The sequence below is a fragment of the Trichosurus vulpecula genome, chromosome 2 (assembly GCF_011100635.1).
Source record: "Trichosurus vulpecula isolate mTriVul1 chromosome 2, mTriVul1.pri, whole genome shotgun sequence".
Classification (NCBI taxonomy): domain Eukaryota; kingdom Metazoa; phylum Chordata; class Mammalia; order Diprotodontia; family Phalangeridae; genus Trichosurus; species Trichosurus vulpecula.
Window position 1 is genome coordinate 336,001,016 of NC_050574.1, and position 24,335 is coordinate 336,025,350.

Sequence of the window (24,335 nt, forward strand, 5' to 3'; positions counted from 1 at the left end):
GAGTCAAGTTTAACTTGTCAGTCTGATTCTTAACATTTCAGAGCCTTTTTCTCCCCAGAGGCCATGGGCTACCTCTGAACCTCAGTCCATTGGGGTGACTCAGGCCTTATCTTCTAGAATCCTGGTAAACCCCTGACTTCAAATTGGAAACTACTCTCTTCAGGTCCCCTGAGCCCCAGTCTGGCTGTTTTCCTGTATTGGAGCTATTTAACAAGTCAGTGTGGCCTAACAGAAAGACCCTGAAATAGGAATCAGGAGACCGAGATTTGAATCAGATCTTAGGTACTTACTACCTATGTGAGCTTGGGCAAATAGCATCACCCACCTATCTGGGCCTCATTTTTTTCATTTATATAATGAGTTTTCTCATTTATAAAATGAGTTTTCTCATTTTTCTCATTTATAAAATAGGGATAAAAATATCAACCTCACTGGATTCTTATAAGAAAATCGTAAAAACTGTAAAACAATCCATGAATTATTGTGGATGTTATTGTTGTTGTTGAGAAGCAAATAGAGAACCCGCCTCAGAACCAGGAAGACCTGGGTCTAAGTCCCTTTCCTCACACATAGTGGCTGTGAGATCCTAGGTAAGTCACTTAACATCTCACTGATGCTCTCTAACTTGCAGAGAAGATGCTGACTTGCAATGTGGAGAGAGTTTCCACATGTGGATGTTCCCTTTAACTAATGAAATCAAAAGTCCACTTCCTATCTCCCTTTGCCATTATATCATAACCTTTACGCCAGAGGCTTTCACGTGACAAAGTGCTCTGGTACATTTTGTGGGATTTCCCGTCTTTCTGATTGCTTGTCCTCACCTAGAGAATCTGAGAAACTCACATGTGTGGTTATCCAGTGAGCTGGTACTTTACAGCATGTTGTTTCCAATTCTCCTTGCCAAGAACACGTCACGTATCACAAAATTCAGAGAAGAAAAGCTTTATTTACAGACTGAAAAAATATAGAGCGTTCAGAGAAAATGAAAGCATCTGACACAATGGGCAGCTCTGCACTCTACTCTAGATACCCTCAGTCAGTCACGTATGGTCATGCATTAGATAGTCTAGGAGTGGGGACCACAGGGTCCTAACCCCAAAATTTAGATTCAGTCAAAAGGCTGCACTTAAGGAGTTAGAAGGGCCATATGTGGCTTTAAGGCCACAGGTTCCCCACCCCAAAATTTGCATTCAGTCAAAAGGCTGCACTTAAGGATTTAGAAGGCCATACGTGGCCTTAAGGCTGCAGCAGGTTCCCCACCCCTGGATAGGGCATCTAGCAGCATTCCTTCTTTTGGCTCCTCCAAGGCTGTTATGGTTTCTTCTTTGTTTCTGGATTGCTCCCATCAGTAGGTATTGGTCCTGCTCCCTATTGCTAATTCCTCAGGAATTACTAGACCTTAGCCAGTAACAAACCCATTTGTGTCTTGGGCCCTTTCCTAGCACTACAGAGAAGTCTACCAGCCTCAGCAGGAAATCAGAATGCTCTCTTGCAGCTTTAATACAGTGACAGCCTTGGGACCTCTATGTAAGATTTTTCTCCCTTGCATTAATTAAATTAATATGTTATATAAATAAAGATATAAATATAAAGATATAAATTAATTAAATTAACAAAATTAATCTCACCAATTCCTGCCCTCCCAGTGCTCATGGATGTTCACTTTGTCTTTCTCATATCTAAATGTCTGGTGTAGGTCATCAATACTAGATGGGTACACTCCTGACTCCAATGCCTGATGTTCTCTTTCCTTCTGGCACCTAATGGCATGTCTCTGACCTAAGAGAACACTCCCCGTCAGTTCAAAGCTTAACAAAAGCATCTCAACTGTGTCTTCTAGGCCCCTTGGGCCTCCAGGGAATGGCGCAGGGGCCAGATTGGCAGGGCAGACCCCTATAGGTGGAGGAAGCTGCACATTCCCCAGAAAATACGGTTTACAGTTGGGGGAAAAGACAGTCCTCACTGTCACTGTTGATGTTATTTAGGTCTCCTTTACCTAGATCCTTTCAGGGTAGGAAAAGCCTCTGTTCATTAACATAATTCTTAACTCATCTCTCTCTGAACAGTTAGCAACTGCAGACCTCAATCAAATTGTCCCTCTTCCTCTTTCTTCTCAGGAGAATGTTTCATCCCTCCCCCATGCCCATTTTTAAAATTTCTTTTCCCTTGCCTTTCCAGCCCCTCCATGGAGCCCTTTTCCTCTGTTCTACTTTGTTTTCCACTGTTCTTTCATCTTGGCTGATCTCAAAATTACCTCCTCTAAATCCTACTTCTATCACTGTGACCCTAAGGTAATTTTTTGGGTCTATAATAAGAAGTCAGGGGTATGCTTTAAATACACATGTACTAGAGAGTAAAATATTTCACCAGACTCAAAGTACCTTCACCCCTGTTCTAGCCAAGGGTGGGGAACCTGCAGGCTCAAGGCCACATGTAGCCCTCTAAGTCCTCAAGTGTACCCCTTTGACTGGATCCAAACTCTATGAAGTCAAAGGGCTGCACTTGAGGACTTTGAGGGCCACATGTGGCCTTGAGCCTGCAGGTTCCCCACCCCTGCCTAACCTCTTGGACCTCTCTCCTCCTGCACCATAGTTCTACAGATTCTTTCTCCCCAATAAAAAAGAACATGAAACTTTACTTTCAGAAGGTCTGAGTTCAAGCCCTGACTCCATTGCTTACTATCTCAATGACCTTAGACAAAATCACTTAATTCCCTGATTCTCAGTTTCTTCATCAGCAAACAATGATGCTACTTGTACTCCCCCAGCTTACAGGGATGTTTTAGTGCTTTGTAAACCATAAAGTGCTGTAGAAATGAGACCTGTCATCATCATCATCACCATTATCATGATTTCCCAGATCTGGTCATTCCACTGTATTTACATGGAAATGGCACTGGAGCCAAGATGGCAGAGCAGAGGAAGCACTCAGCCAACCTCTCCCAACATTCCCCTCCAGACAATTTTACATGACAATGCAAACCAAATCTGGAGTGGCAGAGACAACAAAAGGTCAGGGTGAGACATTCTTCCAGCCCAAGACCACTCAGGGGATTGGAAAGAGAGATCTGTGACATAGGTTAGAGGTGAACCACAACCATGTAGATTTCCCAGTGGTAGGACTTGGTGGTGGCAACAGAAGCATAAGCTGCTTTGGGAGCTCTCAAGTCAGAGATGATAAAGGGATCTGGCAACTGGTCAGAAAGAGATTACAACGGACCCCTGTGCTGGCACTGGATGCAGCACTAGAAGCCACTTGACAACTCTATCACTTATAGCCACTTCTGAATCACAAGTCAAGGGTAGAAAGGAGCACTTTTGGCTACAAGGAAGTAGGGGCCTTGGGGAGCACTTTCGGTCCCTGGATGAAGACCAGAGAGCAGTGATCCACCTCTTCTCAAATCACTCTATCTTGGAAGCACTGAAAACTTCCAAACCCCCTGAACTGCTCTGAAAAAAAAAATCAATGTGAAAAAAGCCTGCAGCTTGGGACAGTGCCCTTTAACATAAATTCAAAGTCAAGACATAGGCTGGAAATATGAGCAAATAACAAAAAATGAAACTGACCATAAAAAGCCACTACAGTGATAGGGAAAAGCAAGGTACAAATTCAAAAAAAGACAATGAAGTCAAAACTGCTACAAGTAAAGCCACAAAGAAAAATGTGAATTGGACATGAGCCCAATAAGAATTCCTGGAAGAGGGTTAAAAAAGTTATTTTCAAACTCAAGAGTGGGAGAGGAAAAATTAGGTAAATAAGAGTAAGAGAAGAAAATTATGAAAAGACAACATCTTGATAAAAGAGGCACAAAAATATTGAAGAAAATAAAGGGTTAGAGAACTTCACTGATGAGAATAACTCCTTAAAAATTAGAATGGGTTAAGTGGAAGCTAATGACTTCACAAAGCATCAAGAGATAATAAAAGAAAGTCAAAAGAATGAAAAATAGAAGAAAGTGTAAAATTTCTCATTGGAAAAAAAAATTTATCTGCAAAATAGATTGAGAAGAGGTAAGTCAAGAATTATTGGAATGTCTGAAAACTAGATCAAAGAAAATGCCCAGATGTCATAGTTTAAGATATCACAAAGGAAAACTTCCCTGAAATTCTAGAACCAGAGGGTAAAATAAAAATTGAAAAAGTGCATTGATCACCACCTGAAAAAGATCTCAAAATGAAAATTCCCAGAAAGATTATAGCCAAATTCTGGAGCTTCCAGATGAAAGGAAAAAAAATACTTCAAGCAGCTTGAAAGAAAGCATTCAAATATCATGGAGCCATAGTCAGGACTACACAAGATATAGTACCTATTGCATTAAAGAATCAGAAGGCTTGAAATATATTCCAGAAGTCAAAATAACTAGGATTACAAGCAAAAATTAATCTTCACAACAACCTTGGGAGGTATGTGCTATCATTTATTCCTGTTTTACAGTTGAGGAAACTGAGGCAGAGAGCGGTTAAGTGATTTGCCCAGGATCACATAGCTAGGAAGTTCAAATTCAGAATCAGATACTTCCTAGCATAAAACAGGGATAATGATAGCACATACCTCCCAAGGTTGTTGTGAAGATTAAATAATAACAGTATTTGTAAAGTGCTCAGCATGTTGACTAGAACATCATAGACACTTGACAAATGCTTATTTTCTTCCTTCTAAGGAAGAAAATTCTTTATTATTAATTTATTACTAATTATTTTATTATTATTTATTAATTACTAGTAAGACTTGTAAACTACTATTACTATGAGCTCTTTTTACAGGTGTGGAAGTTGAGAAGTAGAGAAATTAAGAGAGTAGCCCACAAGATCACTTAGGTAATAAGTAGCCAAATTGTAGGTTTTAATTTTAACCCTTTAACTCCAAATTGGGTGTGTTTTCTCTACACCAAATTGTCTCTTTTACTTAGATGACATTCACTTTCAAGTACTTTCAGTTCTGGCCAGCAAATATGCGTTGAACCTGTGCTTTGTGTTGGGGGAGGAAGAGAGTCTTTGTCCTCTCAACCTTACAAGCTAGTCAGGAAAGATGGTAATCCACTCAAGAACTGAGCCCACTTCTTCCTGTTGATGAAGGTCACTAAACTTTGTGCTTTTCGGGTCCGAGATTCTCCTCCCAGCATATGCATTTTGTTTTAAAACTTTTTTATTTGTTCAGTCCTTTCCGATTCTTTGGGAACCTCTTTGGGGTTTTTCTTGGCAAAGATACTGGAGTTATTTACCATTTCTTTCTCCAGTTCATTTTATAGATAAGGAAACTGAGGCAAATGGGGTTAAGTGCATTGCCCAGGATCACACAGCTAGTAAGCATCTGAGGCTGGATTTAAACTCAGGTCTTCCTGACTCCGGGCCCTGTGTTCTATCCACTGCACTACCAAGTTACTCTTTGTTCAAGACACTGTTGTCCCAGAAAGTATTGTCAGAGCATAGAACGGGGTAAAGAATACTGATTCTGATGTCAGAGGACCCCCCTGATCCTTACTACCTTTGTGATCTGGGGCAAGTCACTTAGCCCTTTCTGAGCGTCAGCTCCTCATCAAGAAAATAAAGAGTTGGGCTAAATAATGGTTCTTTTCAGGTCTACATCTGTGATCCTATGATGAATTTTTTTTTCTACCGCATTCAGAGAAAAAGGAGAGTAAGTGCTTGAGAGAAAGTATTTTTAAGGCAAAAGCCTAGGGCATAAGAGATTCTTACAGGATTTGGAAAGACAATGTAGAAGATTCAGTACCTTCTTCTGACTAGTCTGTTTCCTCTCTTCCTCTTGCTTCATAGGAGCAGATCTTGTGATTAATGAGGTGATGTGGTGGGACCACGGAGTCTATTACTGTGCTATCGAGGCTCCAGGGGACACTTCAGGAGACCCAGATAAGGAAGTGAAGCTCATTGTTCTTCGTAAGTACCATTTCTCTTTTCTCTGTGGCTGTCTGCTACCCTGATACCTTTTTGAAAAAAATCTTCAAAGATAAGTCCATGGATAGATTTCAAGGAGTCTGTAAATGTGGATGAAAACAAAAATTACAGCTTAAAAGATTACAGTATTGTAATTTTTGTAATTGTATTGTATTTGTAATTGTATTGTAACTGTAAAAGTATCGATTTCAGTATAATTGGTTGCCTTGGAAATAGCATGTATTTTATTTTATGCATTTAAAAGCATTATTCAGAGATGGATCCATAAGCTTCATCAGACTGCCAAAGTGGGCCATGACACAAACAAGGGTGAGAACCCTTGCTCTAAGGTTAGGCCCATCAAATGATCAGTTATAGCAGTGTCCTTATTTAGTGTTGGCATACACCTCACCCCTCTAACAGCTACCTACCGCACTTAGTAATTGGCAACCTCTGGTAATTCTTTGTTTTCCCTTTTGCATTTCTCTACCCTGACCACACTGGCTTGGTCATATGGTAGAAAGGACAAAGGATTTGCATTCAAAATGATTAGAGGGGAAAACCTATGTTTAGTGCATAGACCAGAGCTAGAGCTGGAAGGAACCTCAGAGATCATTTAGTCCAACACCAGTTTTTTTATGTAACTTTTATATTGATTTTTTTTCAATTAACAAATATATGTCCCTCTTACATATCCCCACTAGGAGAGGGAGGGAGGGAGGGAAAGAGAGAGAGAGAGAGAGAGAGAGAATTGAAAGAAAGGAAGGAAAGGAAGGAAGAAAAGTACCTTTGCAACAAAGGTACAGTCAAACAAAACAAATTCCTGCTTTGGCCATGTCCAAAAAAAATCTGTGTCTCATTGTACATCTTGAATCTATCACCTCTTGCTCAGGAGGTTGGTAGCATGCTTCTTTGTAAGTCCATTGGCCTCATGGTAATCCTTTGATTTTTTAGAAGGGAAAACTGTGCCTCAGAGATGTTAAGTGACTAGCTTAAGGTCATATGGGTAGGCAGGATTTGAAGCCAGGTCCTCCGTCTCTAGAGCCAGGGCTCCGTCTACTGTATCATGTTTCTCATAGAATTTTGGGAAGGGACCTTAGAGGTGGTCCAAAACAATCCCTACTCCTTTTTCATAGTTGAAGAAACAAAGACCCATAAGGGTGAGGTGACATCTCCAAAGGTGTATAGGGAGGTAGTGGCAGAAACCAAGGTGTCCAGACTTCCCTACATCACTGCCTCCTACAGAGTCCAAACTGAGTATACTATTAAAACAAAAAAAAAGGAAGTTTTAAAATAATAATAATCCTGAAGGTGTTTTAAGCGAGCCTATACAAGATGAGTTTATACCCATGTACTTTTTATTCAATTACGAAAAAACAGCCCCTTTATCCACCTATGCAATGGTCCACAAAATACATTTGTTTAATTTTTTAACAGTTGATAATGACTTGTCCTGGGACAATTTCTATCTGAAATCCATTGAAAAAGATGAATAATGATCACAATAGCTACTTCTTAGGTAATTCAGGCACGATTATCTCCACTTAAAAGATGAGTAAATGGACTCAGTTCAAGTGATTTGCTTGAAGTAACACAGGCATTTTGGATGCAAATTCTTTGTCCTTTCTACCATATGACCAAGCCAGTGTGGTCAGGATAGAGAAATGCAAAAGGAAAAACAAAGAATTACTAGAGGTCGCCAACTACTAAGTGCAGTAGGTAGCTGTTAGAGCTCTGGGGCTTGAGGTCAAGAGACTTGAGTTCAAGTAACAGTCTCAGGTACTGACTAGCTGTGTCACCGTGGGCAGATCACTTAACCTCTCATTTCTTCATCTGTTAAATACTTGCATTACTTTCCTTGCTGCGTAAGTATGAGGAAAATGCTTTCTAAATTTTATAAAACACATCTAAGTATACTATCTAACTATATAACTTGGAATTATATTTAACTATGTAAACTGGAGTCATTCAATAAATTAATCAACAGGCATTTATTAAATGCCTGTATCATGCTAGGCATTTGAGATATAAAGACAAAAAGAAAAAAAAAAGAAATTTTATATAATAATAGTTGTTAGTATGTGGTTTTATGGTCCCAAAGTTCATTTGTAAGCCAGTTATTTGAAATTCAGAACACTTTTTTCCTTAGAAAAATATTATAAATGGTGGTAAAGTTCCTAGGTTGTCTACTAAAGACTTTTTAGTACATAGTATGCTTACGATACTGTTTAATTGTCATGAAAATAGTACAAAATGATGCCGCAGCACGTTAGTAATCTCTTTAAAGCAGAGAAACAGTGCAATTGAATGAGAAATTTTCTAGATGAGTTACCTGAGATTCAGAAAACTTACATGACTTACATGTAATCATACTTTAGATGTTTCTATCCTCTCCGTCTCCTTAACTCAGTCCTGGGGCTTCCTACTATTCTCCACCAGCTTAAGGAGAACTGATGGCCCTTCTCTGGTTTCTCGGGGATGACCTAATGTTACTGGCACCTCTAAGCAATAGGACTCTGTGGGAATGACATATTCATCTCAGAAGGAGCTTTATAGGAGATAAGAGAAAGGCAAGTGAAAAGGACATAGGAAGAAGTTGGGTCAGAGTCAGTCAGTCAATCAAGCATTTATTAAGTGCCTACTATATACCAGGCACTGTGCTAAGTGCTGGGGATACAAAGAAAGGAAAAAAGATGTTCCCTGCTCTCAAGGAGCTCATAATCTAATGGGGGAAACAATATAAAAACAGCTGTGTAGATAGAGGGAAGACATTAGCCTCAAAAGGGATCAGAAAAGTCCAGAAGATGAGATTTTAGCTGGGACTTGAAGAAAACCAGGGAAGGAAGGAGGAAATGAAGGGGAAGAACATTCCAGGCATGGGGAATGGATCATAGGGTTATAGATTTACAACTGGAAAAGTTCTTGGAGGTCATTGAGAACACCACCTTATTTTACAGATGGGGAACCTGAGGCTGAGAGAGATTAAGTAACTTGTCCAGAGTCACACAGCTATGTCTGGAAACAGAAAAAAAAAAACATGGTAGAAAGTTGGGGGAAGTATCTGTCAGTTATTGGGGAGGGACCTATTTGGGACTCTCTTGCTTTCCCTTGTGCCTATTCCTTCTGTCTCAAAATCACCTTTTAAAAAAATTAAAGTAAATTAAAATTATCTCAATTAGCAAGCATTTCTTTTTAAAATTATATTTAATTTTTAATTAGCAAAAGAATAATTTTCTCTTCAAGCTCCTTCCATTACAAAAAAAAAAAAAGGAAAACAAAACCCTTGTAACAAATATATATATCAGGGCTGTCCAACCTTAGGTTTTTATTGAAACAATAGACAATATATTTTGATTTGCCATTTTAGTGAGAGCTCTGTGGTAGCTCAGCTTTGTTTGCTAAAGCATTTATATAAATTTCTATGCTTATAGGCAGGCCTCTACTGTCGCATGTGGCCCTCCTACAGCAGCATTTTGCACAGCCCTGATATATATAGTCAATTAAAACAAATTTCTGCATAAGCCATGTCCTAAAAATCTGTATCTCATCCTGTGGCTCCAGTCTAGCATTCTCTATAAGGAGGTGGGTATCACAGTGGCTTCTTGGGTTCTCTTTGAATTTTGTGAACCATATTGTCATAGTATGAAATTGTTTTTTTTCACACTTGGGTTGCCTGTGGAGTTATCGTGCTAGGGAAATCAAGCAGTTTTTCTGACATAGAGAGCAAAGGCCTGGAGTGGGCACCTCTATGTATAGCTTACTGGAACTGACTTGCTCCCTACAGACTGGCTGACAGTGATTTTCATCATCCTTGGTGCCATCCTCCTCATCGTGCTGGTCAGCGTGTGCTGGTGTCAGTGTTGTCCCCAGTACTGCTGCTGCTACGTCCGCTGTCCTTGCTGTCCCACCCGATGCTGCTGCCCCGAGGAAGGTGAGGGGGTTTCTGGGGGATAGATTTAGTAGACACAGCTGCCCAGTAGCTACTTGGTAAAGAAAATAGCTTTTTTCCTTTTTTAAACCCTCCAGATTTTCCCCTCTCCCCATTCACTCCTCCCAGGCTGAGAAGAGTTCACAGAATCCAGGGCAGGGGAGGGGGAACCTATGGCCTAAAGGCCACATGTAGCCCTCTCTGTCCTCAAGGGCAGGGGCCGAACTTGAGAACTGAGAGGGCAACACATAACCTTGAGGCCGCAGGTTCCCTACCCCATGTCCCATTTGAAAAGTGACCAGAATGACTAACCCTCCCATTTTAAAAATGAGGAAACTAAGGCCCAGATGTCAATTGAAGTGAAAATAAATATTTAAACCTCAACGCCATAAGAGGGGTGCCTGATTGTAGGATCATAAAGACACTTAGAGATCATTCAAGCCCAACTACTGATTTCATAAATGATGACCCGGATGCATAAAAAAATCAAGTGACTTGCCAAGGATCACACAGCTAGTGTCTCCAGCAGGATTTGAACTCAAATCTTCTTGACTTCAAGGCCATCAACTTGCATTAAGCCATTCTGACTCTAGTATGCCCCTTATTCCTGCTGCTCTGCCTGGAGAACTATTTGTGGTGAGCTAGTTCCCTTGAGATGAATGCAGATGATGGGGGATAAGAAGAGGGTGGGATGTGCTCCCCAAGATGGGTCTAGGATTTTCAAAAATTTTTGAAGTGGGGGTGGCTCATAGTACAATTGGCCATAGTCAGTTTAGTAGTCACTACGCTAACATGCCTGGCCCATGTCAAAGGAGCAGGTAGCCTTTACATAACCCATGTTAACAGGACCATCATTCTTGAAGCGGTATAGACTATTGGAACATAGAATATTTCTAAAGGTGAGAGAGACAGAATCTGTATCTGTGATTTCCATACTATAGGGAATTCCCAGACTAGGAAATTCCCTCTACTAGTACAGGTCAGTTCCTTCTCTACAATGTTACAGATTTAGAGAGGGGGCCATCTCCAGTCATCCTGATGTGTATTTTGCCACTGCACCCAGACGGCTCCAGAGGAGAGAGTGAGGCTGGTGACTTTGCACAGCCCTCCCTCACTTAAATCCAATTCACTTGCAAGTCATGGTATCATCTTCTTGATGTCTTGATGTTTTCTTCAAAAATAAAGGACAAACAAAACAATAACTGAGAACTGTCTGAACCCCAAGCACTGAATGACCCTTGCCCAGTGTCCTGCATCTAGAATGTGTCAGATGTGGGACTCAAACCCAATACTTCCTGGTTTTGAGGCCAACTATCTATCTACTCTAACACTTTGGCTCTCTGAGGGCCAATCCTGTTCATTTATTCCTTCAGAAAACCCTTATTGAGCACCTACCTCACAAAGTTGTTGTAAGGATCAAATGAGATAATGTTTATAAAGTGTTTAGTACAGCATCTAGCACATAGTAGGAGCTTAATACATGTTCATCCTCCTTTGTACAAGGTGCTATACTCAGCATTCTAGAGTACAGTGTGCCAGAAGTGAATATGGCATTGAATATATAGATCAGTTTAGGTAAAATTGTCATTTTTATTATATTGATTCCATAAATTAAAAATTAAATTGAAAAAATAATTACAATTTTGCATATACACAAAAAGGTGAATATGGCATGGCTCCTGCTCTCAAGAAGTACACAGTCTAGAAAGACAGATGACATATGCAATAGATATAATATAGGGCAATGTGTGGTGAGCACCATAGGATAGCTTACAAAGGTAAGACTGTAGAAATTCAGAGAAATTAGAAATTTTCCTGGAAGAGTGGGGGTGGCGATTTAAGCTGAACCTTGAATGATGCATAAAATTTCAACAGGTGATGAATAGGGTGGGGAGAAGGCATACTAATGAGAAAGTTTCACTCACACAGTTATGACAGAACAAAATGCTTGTTAATGGAATGCTGAGTATTCCCTTTTGGCTAGTCTAAGATTCATGTAAAAGACAGAGGTAGGTAAAACAGAAAAGGGATCCCAGGCACATGCACAGTCTTGAAAGCCACGATGAGGAGAATGAGCTCCATTTAGTAGGCAATGGAGAACCAGTCCAAGTTTTTGAGTAACATGGTGGCCAGATCAAAGAGGTATTAGATGAGGAACGTTTGTATGATGCTTTAAGGCATTTCTCTCACAATCCTGCAAGATAGGCGGTAAAAGTATTATCATTCCCAGTCTACAGGTGAAGAAACTGAGGGAGACAAGTTAAGTGGCTTGTGTAAGGTCACAGAGTAAATGTGTGAGGCTTGATGTGAACTCAGGTCTTTCTGACTCTAGGCCCAGCACTGAACCACCGAGGTACCTCTTCAAAGAGGGATGGATTTGGGAATACTAGAATGGGAAAGTCAATAGGATTTAAGATATGATTGGATGCTGTGGCAGGAAAGTTGAAGGCACCAAAGAGGATCTCAAGTTTTTAAGCTTGGGAACGTCATCATACAACATTGGGAACAACATCATTGTTGATAGCATTATTATTTTAATAGGGAAAAGTAAGGAGGAGGAATTAGCTGGAAAAGAAGATGGTGGTGATGAATTCCATTTTAGATCTGCTGTTCATGTAGTGCCTGTGTGACATCTGGTAGATATCCCAATGGGATGCTGGAAATTTGATTACGGAAGACATCATGGATAAAGATGGAGACTTGCGAGTTATAAGCTTTGAGACTGATAGCAAATATAGGTCAAAAAACCAAGAGGGAAGCTGTACAGAGAAGACAGAATGTTGGGAAGCGATCTCATTTAGAGAGGAGGAAGAAAGGTCATTGGGTGGGGAGGGGAAAACCCAGGAAAGGAGTAGCACCTGCAATATGCCAGGCAGTGCCCTGGCTAGCACTAACTAGGCTTGGGGAGGGGGTACAGGGAGGGGTGGATGCAAATCCAAAAATGAAGCATATAAGAAATACTATGTGTACGAAGTAAATACAAAGGGGTGTGGGTCACTTACCAGAAAAGATCAGGAAAAGGCCTTATGTATGAGGTATAGGAGTTTTGAAGGAAGCTAGGGTTCAAAGAGGTGGAGTGCATTCCAAGCCGGGGCTACAGCCAGCAAATATGTTATTGTTTGAGGCAGTGTGGTCTGATGGATAGTGTACTGGCCTTTGAGTCAGGAGGATCAGAGTCCCTAGGTCACCTCTGACCCTTACCGTGGGCAAGTCACTAAACATCCTTGGGCCTCAGTTTTCTCACCTGTAAAATGAGGGTGGAGTCTAAGTTTGCAACAGGAGTGGGATGAGAAATTTGGCCAGAAGGTTGGTAGTTTGGGGTGATTGGATTTCGTGAACCTGGTTGCCTCTGCAGGGAATAGTTCTGAGAGCTTGTTCTCATAAGGCCAATTGAGTTTATCTTCAGTGCTTTTGCACTGTCCTTTTCAGGGCACTGGGGCTGCCCAAGAGGATATACCCCTACTTCCTATTTATAGCCATTGTTCTCATTTTCCCAAGATACTGGTAGGGGATTACTCCCATAATGAGTGTTCTGCTATTAATAGCCGAAGATGATTTCATGTGCTTCACCTTTTAGGGGAAAGTTTCACCATTAAGGGGGCTTTCAATGCATTAACCAAGATCCATGGTGGGAAGCCCAGTCACAATGTCAGGGCTACGGAAGACATTTCTTGGTGAGACGCTCAGTTCATAGGAGTCAGTGGTTGCCTACTCTGCCACATGTCAACCTGACTCTTGATTGTGGATCTGAGTGTTATCTGTTACTGAGCAAATAAGGAAGTATTCTCTACTCCAGAATGGATGCTATGCTTTAGGTTTCCTTCCCTTTTGTTAACCCTCAACCACTGTGATTTGTACTCCTGAGTAAGCAGAGACAGGCAGGATTCTCTGGAATGTATAGAAATACAGTTAAAATAGAGGGAGAACGGCATTCACCACATGCGGACATGCAAGGAGGACTCTAGTCTGGTATAGTGGGAACAGCACTGGACTTAGAACCCTTGAGGATACAGATTATATGCCCTTGGAAGAGTAGATGTTTCCAAGGGATGCCAGTCAACTCTGATTGGTTGACACGCTGGGAAGTGGGCTATATTAAAATGAGGTCTTGAGCACGTGACTTAGGTCACTTAATCCTGATTAAAGAGACATCAATTTCCATATTACCTGTCTCATCTGGAGGGAGGAATCAACATTTTCCCAGACCTTTCTGGGCAACTTAATGAGCAGGAATAGACCCATTTAGATTAGATAGCAAAGCTTCTCTGAAGAAGGACTGAACTTTGAAAGAAAGGGGAATGGGGAAACACTGAGTTTCCAAGATAATAATTACTAGGAAAAATCATTTTTCACAGAAGCTATTGCAAGAGTCCAGGCGAGAGGTGAGGAGGACCTGAACTAGGGTGGTAGTGAAGTGAGTAAGGGGAAAGGAATGAGTATGAGAGGCTTTATGGAGACAGAACTGGCAAGATCTGGCAAAGTTGAGGATGACTTTGAAATTGCAAACCTAAATGATTGGAAGGATGGTAGTGCCATTAAGTAAAAAAAACACAAACAAACAACTCAGTTAATCTTATGTCAAGGGAAGAGGAGGAATGGATTATGTAGGGCATGAAATACTATACAGAAAAAAGGGGGTAAGAACTAAGAAGAGATCATAGGAGGTCATTAGTGACGTAGGCAGAAGCCAGATTTCAAGAATTAAGGGCATGAGTAGGAGACAGTGAGCAAGTGGAGGCAATCAGTATAGATGACTCTTCTGAGCAATTTTGCTTTGAAAAAGGAGTGAGATCATTGGGTCCTTTGGAGAAACAGGAGCAAGACAAGATCTTTATTTTAAAATAGGAAAAAAAATCCATATGTTTATAGGCAGAGAAGAAGATAGTGGAAAGAAAATGTTAGACTAAAGAGAGAAGAGAGATAAATTAATGGAACTGAAGTCCAGGTGCTAGATTAGTCACCACAACAGGTTTTCAAGTCAATGAAGATGATGGAAGGAGATAGGATGAAGTCATTGAGGAGGGTTGGGAGTGTGTCTTGAAGGGTGATGGAAATCAAAAGAAGACATGGTGAGGGGTGATAAGAGAGCAATGATTTGGAAGTCTGGGTTGGGATATCCAGGGCAGCCTTGCTTTGTGAAGAAGAAAACCTAAATTTAGCATTAGCTACTCTAAAATGTAGGGGGATCTAATAAGTATCTCACATAGTCAAACCTACCATTTTTCTTGGGTGATCTCTGTCTTCCATTAGAGGGTGGAGAGTATAGAGAGGAGTAAGCTTTCTATCAAAGGGAGGAGAGGTTCCAGTAGCACCTGCCTACCCCGTGAATGGCCGGGAATGATGTGAATGAACGCAATGATATTGTTGCAGAGTTGAGAGAAACTCAATGAACAATAAGAATAACTTTTACTATAAGACACTGGGGGCTTCTTAAAGCTTTGTAACTTCTCCCTGTGCCTATGATTGTTATTCTCCGCTTTGTTTTCCACTGTACTAGCCATAAAAACCCTAGAAAGCCATAAAAGGAATCATGTCATTGTCCTGTGGGCTAGAAGGTAGGGGGGAAATTGTGAGACTCCCATTCTGCAGTGGGGATGGGAAGGGGAGAAACCTTAGAATGAAAACAATGGGTGGTGATAGCTAAAAACAAACAGGCAAGTTAGTCCTTACGACCTAGGAATAGAAAAACAAAAAACAGGGGGGTAAAAGGATAGTCAGTCTATTCCTGCAGGAGGCGGGGGAGAGTGGGAGGGTGGCGGGGAGTGAGTATACCAAGGGAAACCTTTAAGCCTGATAAAGCAGAATCAGTGAGCAAATAGTATTCTTATAAGGTCTCTGAGGGCAGGACCCATGTCTTAATTATTTTTTTTTTCTTTTTTAAATACATATTTGAAAATAAATTTTAAAATTTTTGAGATCTTTTGTTTTTATATTACTTAGATTTCCCCCATGTATCCTACCCTCTCCCTCCACATAACAAGGATTTTTAAAGAAAAAAAAATTAAAAGGGGAAGAAGAGGGGAAAATGAACAAAACTGATCAATAAATCAAAAAATCTGACATATGCAATGTTTTACACTTGTGAATTCCCCTCTGCTCCCCCACACCTTTGCCTAGGAATGAGGCAAGTGTCATCTTGTTTATCTTTAGATCTTCCCCAGTACAGTAGATTCTTAATAAATGTTTGATGAATGACTCAATGATATGATAGGAAAAAAAGGACTTGACTTAACATCAAAAGAGCTAAGGGACAGCTAGGCAGCATAGTGGATAGAGCACCAGTCGTGGAGTCAGGGGGACCTGAGCTTAAATTTGTTAGCCTCAGACACTTACTAGCTGTGTGACCCTGGGCAAGTCACTTAACCCCGATTGCCTCAAAAAAAATCAGAAGAGCTTGGTTCAGATCCTGTCCCCAACCCTTACTAGTTAAGTGAGTTGCCCAAGGTCATAAATTTTTCTGAGCTTCAGTTTTCTGATCTATAAAAATGAAAATTATAATTACAGTACCTACTTCATAAGACTGTTATGAGGAAGGGGCTTTGTAAGCTGTAAAGTGTTATGTAAATATGAGCTGTAGTTACTGTGAGCTCATGATGACCTCTCCTTGCTTTTGAGTGAGTAGAGAAAATGTGTCCTCCATTGAAAGGGATATGAGGGAAGGAGCATCTCAGAGGAAAGCTAGATTCCAGTTAAAGTAAGTTTGGGGGGTGGGGGGTAGAAACTACTTATGAAAAGGGTCTATGATATAGGGGCGGTTGCTCATAATAGAACATGAAATAATCAACAAAACTAGCAAAGGGGTATTTGGCAATAATGGGAGGCTGGGAAGAGGGAGGTGGAGTTGGGTAGAAGTGAGAATGAAGGGGGAGGCAGCAGAGTCAGTAGCTGGATCAGAGTGAGGAGGGCAGCAGGAGGTTGGAGGCTTCCTGGAGGTGTCTGTTAGTGCTAGTGCAGAGGAAATGCTGAATAAGCAGAGAGCTGTTCCTGGAGGAGGATGGACGACCGAGCATCCTGGGTGTGATATGAAAGGGATGTTGATGGAGCACTAGAAGCCTCTGCCAACATGTTCCCTGGCCACCTGGGTGCTCCTCAGAACTTGCTGGTGGCTCACTCCCAGGCTTTGAGCACAGGATACTTCTGGGGCTACTGTTGTGCTGCTCTCTGTATTCTAGGTTTATAGCCCCTCAATTTCTTTCCCATAGAAGCAGCATTTTATAACCCATATTGCTTGGTCCCACTCACATTGTCCCTCCTACATAGCTAGTTCCCCACACCCTCTTGTTGTTATTCAGTTGTTTCTGACTCTTTGTGACCTCATTCCGGGTTTTCTTGGCAAAGCTGCTGCAGTGATTTGCTATTTCCTTCTCCAGCCCATTTTACAGATGAGGAAACTGAGACAAACAGTGTAAAGTGACTTGCCCAGGGTCACATAGCTAGTAAGTGTTTGAGATCTCCATAACTCCAAACCCAACACTATGTGCTGTCCTACTTAGTACACTGTTTTTCTGGTGTAGTTAATAGGCTCAGGGTGCAGAGGTTTTTAAGTGCAAGATAAGGAGCTCTAGGTTAGAAAGTCAGCCTTGAAGAGAATGTCCTTTTCCAGGGGCCCAGGGCAGTTATATTCCACTTTGAAACTTACAAGTACCTTTTGCATGTGCAAGGGACAGGTGTGCTACTTTGTAAGATGTACCTCCCTCAAAATAGATACTTGGCCAGAGAAAGCTGAAAGTTTAGCAAAGAATTCCTCCATGCGCATAGATGAGCCATGTGCAGTGTGAATCTCTTGTCCCTTGAGAATATAAGCTCTTAAAGGTCAGAGTGGAATTTTTTAGGGTAGAGAGACAGTGGGGCCTGTCCACTACCTTCCTGCTTTTACCCTTGATTGGGACTGGTATTTCCCTTCCTTCCTCCTTCTGCCAGGTTCCCGTTATTGAAGAAAGCCCCTGTAGTGAGAAATCTGGGTGAAGGAACTGGGGATTTTTAGCCTAGAGAAGGAAAGAAGAGGTAGGGGTTGTGAGGGAAAAAGACAGAAAAAATCTTCAAGTCTTTGAAGGGCTGTCATGTGAAACAGGGATTCTATTTATTCTGCTTGACCACAGCAGACAGAGGTAGGAACACTGGATTAAAGCTGCAGAGATAGCTCCGGGCTTTATAGAAGGAAATCTAATTAGAGTTGTCTAAAAGTGGAACAGATGACCATCCAAGTTAATGAGTTCCCCTGCACATGGAGGCTGCAAGTCTGCTTGTTAAGGATGTCTAAGTTCCCTTCTATCCCTTGAGATGCCATGAATGGGGAGAAGGGCAGAAAGCTGCTGCCTGAATCCCCGGTTAGCACCAAGTACTCCCGCTCTCAAGCAAAAGACACATTATTATAGAATTATATACTTCCTTCTGCCCTCCCAGTCTTCCTGGCCTGTGTCCTTAATGACTTTCTGTGTTTGTGCTTTCTATTTCTAGCTAGCGACTGGATACCATCTTGGTCAATTGCCAAAATTTATTTGCATGCTTGATAAAATACATGCCGTGTTACCCTGGGGGAAAGCAGAGTGGTAACATTTTTAAAGTTAATGATTTCTCTGTGAAAATGTCTTTGAAGAATCTACATTTCAGGATTGATGGAAGTTCAGGCCCTAGATAGTATTTACAAACCTCCTCTCCCCTAAAAATATGGCACATCAGATTGGGAAGAGAGGCTGATTCTGGAAAGGGTGGCTAATACTGATTCACATTAGGGAGTTTCACAGTTAGAGAACATTTCCTTCAAAACTAACCCAGTGGGATAGGTGGTATGATTTCCATTTTGACGATGAGAAAAATGAAGCTGAGGGATTATGGCTCACCTAGCTAGCTAGAAGAAGAAATGGGTCTTAAACCCAGTGTCTCTTACTCCAAAACCAGTGCTCTTTCCTGGCACACCACATTTCCTTCATAAGGGGTTGAGAAACTACACAGAGTGAAGGTAATCATTTCTCCTTCTCCCCCTGCAGCCCTGGCCCGGCACCGGTATATGAAGCAGGCTCGGGCACTAATCCCCCAGATGATGGAAAAACCCCTCTACTGGGGAGCTGACAGGAGCTCCCAGTTTTCATCTTATCAAATGAACCCGCTGCTGCAGCGAGGTAAACCCTACCAAAGAAATGTAGGAGGGCTGAGGGTAAGAACATGGGCTTTGTGGGGCCTTCGGAAGAAGGACAACGAAAATTTCTATGGTCCAGAGAAAAGAAGCACAAACCAAGCAATTAGTTTGAAAATCAAGTAAAGAAGGTGTTTCAGGGGACTTTCTGGTGCCCCTATGAATCAGGGAAATCAATTTATCTTGGGGCTTGTCATACAGTGACATGGTCATTTCTCTTTGTGTTTAGATTTTTCCCCAGAAGCCAGCTTCCCTCAGATGCCAGTGCCCCCAACACCAACTCATCCCCCTACTGCCAATGGAGTGCTAGAGTACTTAGAGAAGGAACTGCAGAAACTCAACCCTGCCCAGTCCCTCCCACCAGACCACAAAGTAAGAGTCGGTCGTCACTGCAGCATGTTGTCCTCCCTGGGTTCAGAAATCGTGGAACGCAGGATTATCCACCTTCCCCCCTTGGTCAGAGACCTTCCCTCCTCCCGGAGGACCAGTGAATCATCTCACCAGCAGTTTTCCAGGCGACCTTGGGCTCTGGAGGAGGGGAAAGAGGAGAGAAGGCAGAATCATCACTCTGATTTCCGTCGAGGGTCCTTGGAACCATGGCCAAAGCCCAAAGCCTCAGAGCATAGGGGTCGTGAGAACTATAAGAGTGGAAGACATTGGAACTACAGGGAGGAAGTCTCACCCACATCTAGGCCATACTCTGATAGCCTGAGTGATGATGGGTCCTATTCCCGGGAAGCCCACTGGCGCCCCAACCACTCGACACGGCGGAGCCGCTCTCCAGGGAGGCGCCATCGGCCAAGCCAAAGGGAGAGCACCTATAGGCACCGTAGCCACCGACACAGAAGCTATTCCCCGCCATCTTGTCACAGCTCTTGGAGTTCAGAAGAAGAGAAGGAACGGCAGTATCGTCAAGGCTGGAAATCCCGCCATCCTTCTCAACCCCCAAGCTGGACGGAAGAGAAGCCACCAAGCTACCGCTCTCTAGATGTCATTCCAGGCAAGAATGTCAGGAAAAAAGGGAATGTGGAAAGGCGTTCGGTGAGCCTGGGGATTACTTGCTGTGATGGTAGGGCATGGAAAAAGAAAACCCATTAATCTGGCATAGTTACGATGTATTTGGCATCCATAAAAGGGGTGACCAACCCTAGACAAGTTTTACAAATTGTCCAGGCAGCCAAAGAGCATATATTAAGTACCTGCTTTATGCCAGACATTATGCTAAGCAACAGAGATCCAAAAACAAAAGTGAAAATTTAATACCTACGCTTAAAGAACTTACATTCCGATAGTGGAAAACATTTGCTATGCTATATTCAATAAATGCTTCTGACACCAGCTGTCTTAGGATAGGGTGAGTTTGAGGGATCTAGTTTTAGGAAGGGTTAACATCGCCCACAAATTGTATAGAAAGTACAAGTTAAGAAGACCATGTGAGCATCACTTTTCTCCCATGTAAGATAGGGCAAATTATTTATGGCAACACTTATCTCAAATGAAATAATATACATGAAACACCCCAAAGCACTATTTGAATGACATTAACTAATTTCAAAGTATTATCAGAGCTACTATGTCCTTTCTGATATCTGGCTCACTGATCGTGGCTCCCAAACTCAGAGATCATGGGACCCAGAGCGGGAAGAGACTTTAGAGGTCATCTCCTCTAACTTTCTCATTTTACAACTGAGTAAATCCCTCTGGCCCTAGAAGATGGTGTTAACAATTTGTATAGAATGTAAGCTCCCTACTCCCTATGCAGTTGTTCAGAAACTAGGAGAAGGTCAGACTTGTTTGGGGGACAGAGCAACAAGAAAGGCAATGGTATGTGTTACCATGGCGGACATTAAAGCAACCACTAGGAAACCCCTGCGTGTGCCACTTTTTCCCATGATACTGAGTTCAGAGTGGTCTGTGGAGGGCTGCTGGATAACCCCTCTAGGAGTTTCTAGCTACTCTGTGGCATCACTGTCTTGAGAGGAAAGCCCTATCCATACCCTTAAGAGCTAAGGACAGCCTCAGAGGTGTGGCCTCAGGTGGCTTTGGGGGACTCACTTCTGTCTCCCCATGGGGTAGTGGGTAGAAAGGGTGACTCACTTCTTGACTGACAGATGTTATAGGAAACACTCAGGGGGTGAAGTGGTTTTGAGGGTTTCCCTGAGGGAAAGTGGAAACATTATAATTTGAAGATCTCAGAAGCCTCTCAAAATTCCCTGCTGAGGAACATGGTGGCCAATGGAACTAGTATCAAAGTGTCTTAGAATTGTAATACTGGCTTGAACCAAATACGTACATCTTAAAGTGATTCTAGGCCAGGGAAGGTCTGCTTCAGACCTCCCTAGAAGTTTTGGTGGGGTTCAGATGAGGAGTGCTTCATGGGATTGCAGGCTGATATCTATCTGGCAATCACCTGATCTGTGCTAGGACGCAGACCACCACCTGAGGCCCACTTAACTGTTTTTAACTTAACATGGGCTTCCCTAGATGGTATAGTAGAATAGGTGAGGGGCCCAGGAGGCCATGAATAGGAAATGCTGGAGCCACAGGTAGCTAAGTGGTACAGTGGATAGAGTTCTGGGCTTAGAATTCAGTTAAACCTGAGTTCAAATTCAGCCTCAGACATTGCTAGAAAGCAGTGTGACCTGGGCAAGTCTTTTATGTGGGCCTCACCTTCCTCATCTAGAAAGTGAGGGAAATGGACTTGATTGCCTCTCAGGTTATGATCAAATGAGTTGGTGAGACCAATTGGGATGACAAGGGAAGAGGGAGAAAATAAACATTAATGTAACTCCTACCGACAAATATTACTGTATTTGATCCTTACAACAACCCTGCAAAGTGGTAGTTATTATTATCCCTGTTTTATAGCTAAGAAAACTAAAGCAGACTAAAACAGAAGTTAAGTGATTTGCCCAGGGTCACACAGCTAGTAAGTGTCTGAGGCTGGATTTGAACTCAGGTCTTCCTGACTCCAGACCCCAGCACTGTGCCACTTAGCTGACTCAGTATAGCAGACAAAGAGGACGTCATTGAGCCTAACCCTCACGTTTTCATTGGACTGGATCTCTTTTAGAATCATAGATCAGTAGAACTAAAAATTCACCTTGGGGTCCACTAGCCCAACTCTCTCATTTTGCAGATAAGGAGAATGAGGCCAAGTAAAATTATTGAAAGAACTTGGTTAGGATCCAAGTCTAACTCCACCTATCAGGGCCCTCCCTGTTACCAGTTAATGTGATGCAATATTGACACCTAGTGTGACATTTTAAAAGATTTGCAAGACGATTCTGGGTAATTTGATTATTCTGTTAGTAAGGTCAGCTGATTATTAATACAAGGATGAACATTTGGCGGTCTCTCTTAGACCACAGACCCCTAATGGGGGTGCAGTATAACGATTTATATGCCCTTAGAAGAGGAGGTGTTCCCGAGGGGTGCCTACTCAACTCTGATTGGTTAATCAAATGAGAGGTGGGCTATCTTGGGATACATGACTTAGGTCAGTCAAATCTTGGTCAGAGAGACATCAATTTATATATCACATATCTTGATAAGAGGGAGAATCAACATTTTCCCAGAACCTGTCTGAGCAAATACAGTGATCAGGAGTACATCTATTAGCCTAAATTTAGGATTTCTTTTACCATCTGACTAGATCTTGGCCTGGGTAAATCTCCAAGAGAAATTTCCCACACTGGTTGGTTTCTGGATGAGGAAGTAGAAAAGGGGGAAAACATTGGTCCTAATACAATAATTAGTTATTAAATAGAAGAAATATTCATTTTTCACACTAATTAGTACAGTGACTTTCATTGCCTCGTTTAAGACTTATGAAGTTGGCTTCATTATTCGCCACTAGGTGGTGACTTTTGATAACTTGTAACTTAAAATTTCCCCATGGTGGGGAAAAAAAAATCCATTTCAAAGCTTGGAGGGAACCTATGAGATCTTTTATAGTACAACTTGGGCCTAGATGGAGATCTCTCTTTGAGGCATCATTTACATTACATCATAACATCTCTCTAAGACCTCATGTCTTCCCAAGGTGGCTCATTCCTCTTTGGTCCTACTCTATCAGGTTTTCCTTTGCCTCAAATCAAAATTTGCATCTCTGAACCTTCCACCCAGTTGTTCCTAGTTCTGTCTTTGGGGTCCAAGAAAAACAAGTCTAATATTTCTTACACGCAACAGACTGTATTCCCATAAGTAAGGTGTTCTCTCACAACCTCATTTTCCTCATCCATAAAATGAAGGGTTTGGATGAAATAACCTCCGAGGTCACTTCTGGCTCTAAATCCATGGTCTTTTCGCTGCTTGAAGAGAGCTATCATGTTGTCAATTCTCTTACCCCTTGCCTCATGCCAGGCTAAACATTCCCATTTCCCACTAACCAATCCACGTTCCCTCAATCGATCCAAATGTGGCACAGCTTTCAGGCCCCTTGCTCAAGACCAGCCTCCAAGATATATTAACTGTGTGACCCTGGGCAAGTCACTTCTCAGTGACTAGGCAGCTCTCTAAGACTAAAGATAGCAAAATGGTTTCTTAGTATAGGTTCAGACCCAAAACTGAAAGATCCCATTAGCTTTTTTGTTGTTGTTGTTCAGTTGTGTCCAACACTTCATGACCCTATTTGGGATTTTCTTTGCAAAGATACTAGAATGGTTTGCCATTTTCTTCTCCAGTTCATTTTACAGATGAGGAAACTGAGGCAAACAGTGTTAAGTGACTTGCCCAGGGTCACACAGCTAGTGAGTGTCTGACACCAGATTTGAACTCGGAATATTAGTCTTTCTGACTCCAGGCCTGGCACTCTATTACTCAACCACCTAACTGCCCCCATTGAAGCATTAGCTTTATCGACCAACACATCACAATTCATACTAAAATCTCTAGGTATTTTTCACAGAAACTGTTGCCTAATCACACCTACCTCAATATTGAAGACATGCAGCTGTTGCCTGTTATAATTCACAATTTTAAAGTTTATCTTATCTAAGATACCACTAGAATAACTATCCCAAGGGACTGGCAAATGACCTCCCTCCACTGTCCATTCACACCCCTATATAGCCTGGCCTCACATCTATAAATTTTTCTACTATTAACCTTATAACTTTATAACAAGTTCTTATTAAAAACCATTACAGAATGACTTATAAATAGCCATTTACAAAAAAAAAAATCAAAGCAACATCAAATTAACAAAACAGAAACAGAAACCTGGTGTATCTAAACACTTCTTTCATATCTACATCCCTATATTCTCTTAGAAATAAATCCAGTAGTAACTTACAGTTTTAACATCAAAAGGTCCAGCTTGTCTGAGCACCCTGGTGCTTGATGGCCACCAAGAGAATCTGCTCTCTTTCTTGGCAGTCTT

The 24,335-nt window shown here is 41.8% G+C and overlaps 1 protein-coding gene across 1 annotated transcript in view; it reads left to right on the forward strand.

Moving 5' to 3' along the window:
• The window catches only part of ILDR1 (immunoglobulin like domain containing receptor 1), a 72,316-nt gene that overhangs the window by 44,974 nt on the left and 3,007 nt on the right, over positions 1-24,335 (forward strand). The window contains exons 4-7 of the mRNA XM_036744104.1: positions 5,775-5,894; positions 9,676-9,822; positions 18,807-18,938; positions 19,182-19,993. Of these exons, the coding sequence (XP_036599999.1) occupies positions 5,775-5,894; positions 9,676-9,822; positions 18,807-18,938; positions 19,182-19,993 (1,211 nt within the window). The remainder of the gene's footprint in view (positions 1-5,774; positions 5,895-9,675; positions 9,823-18,806; positions 18,939-19,181; positions 19,994-24,335) is intronic.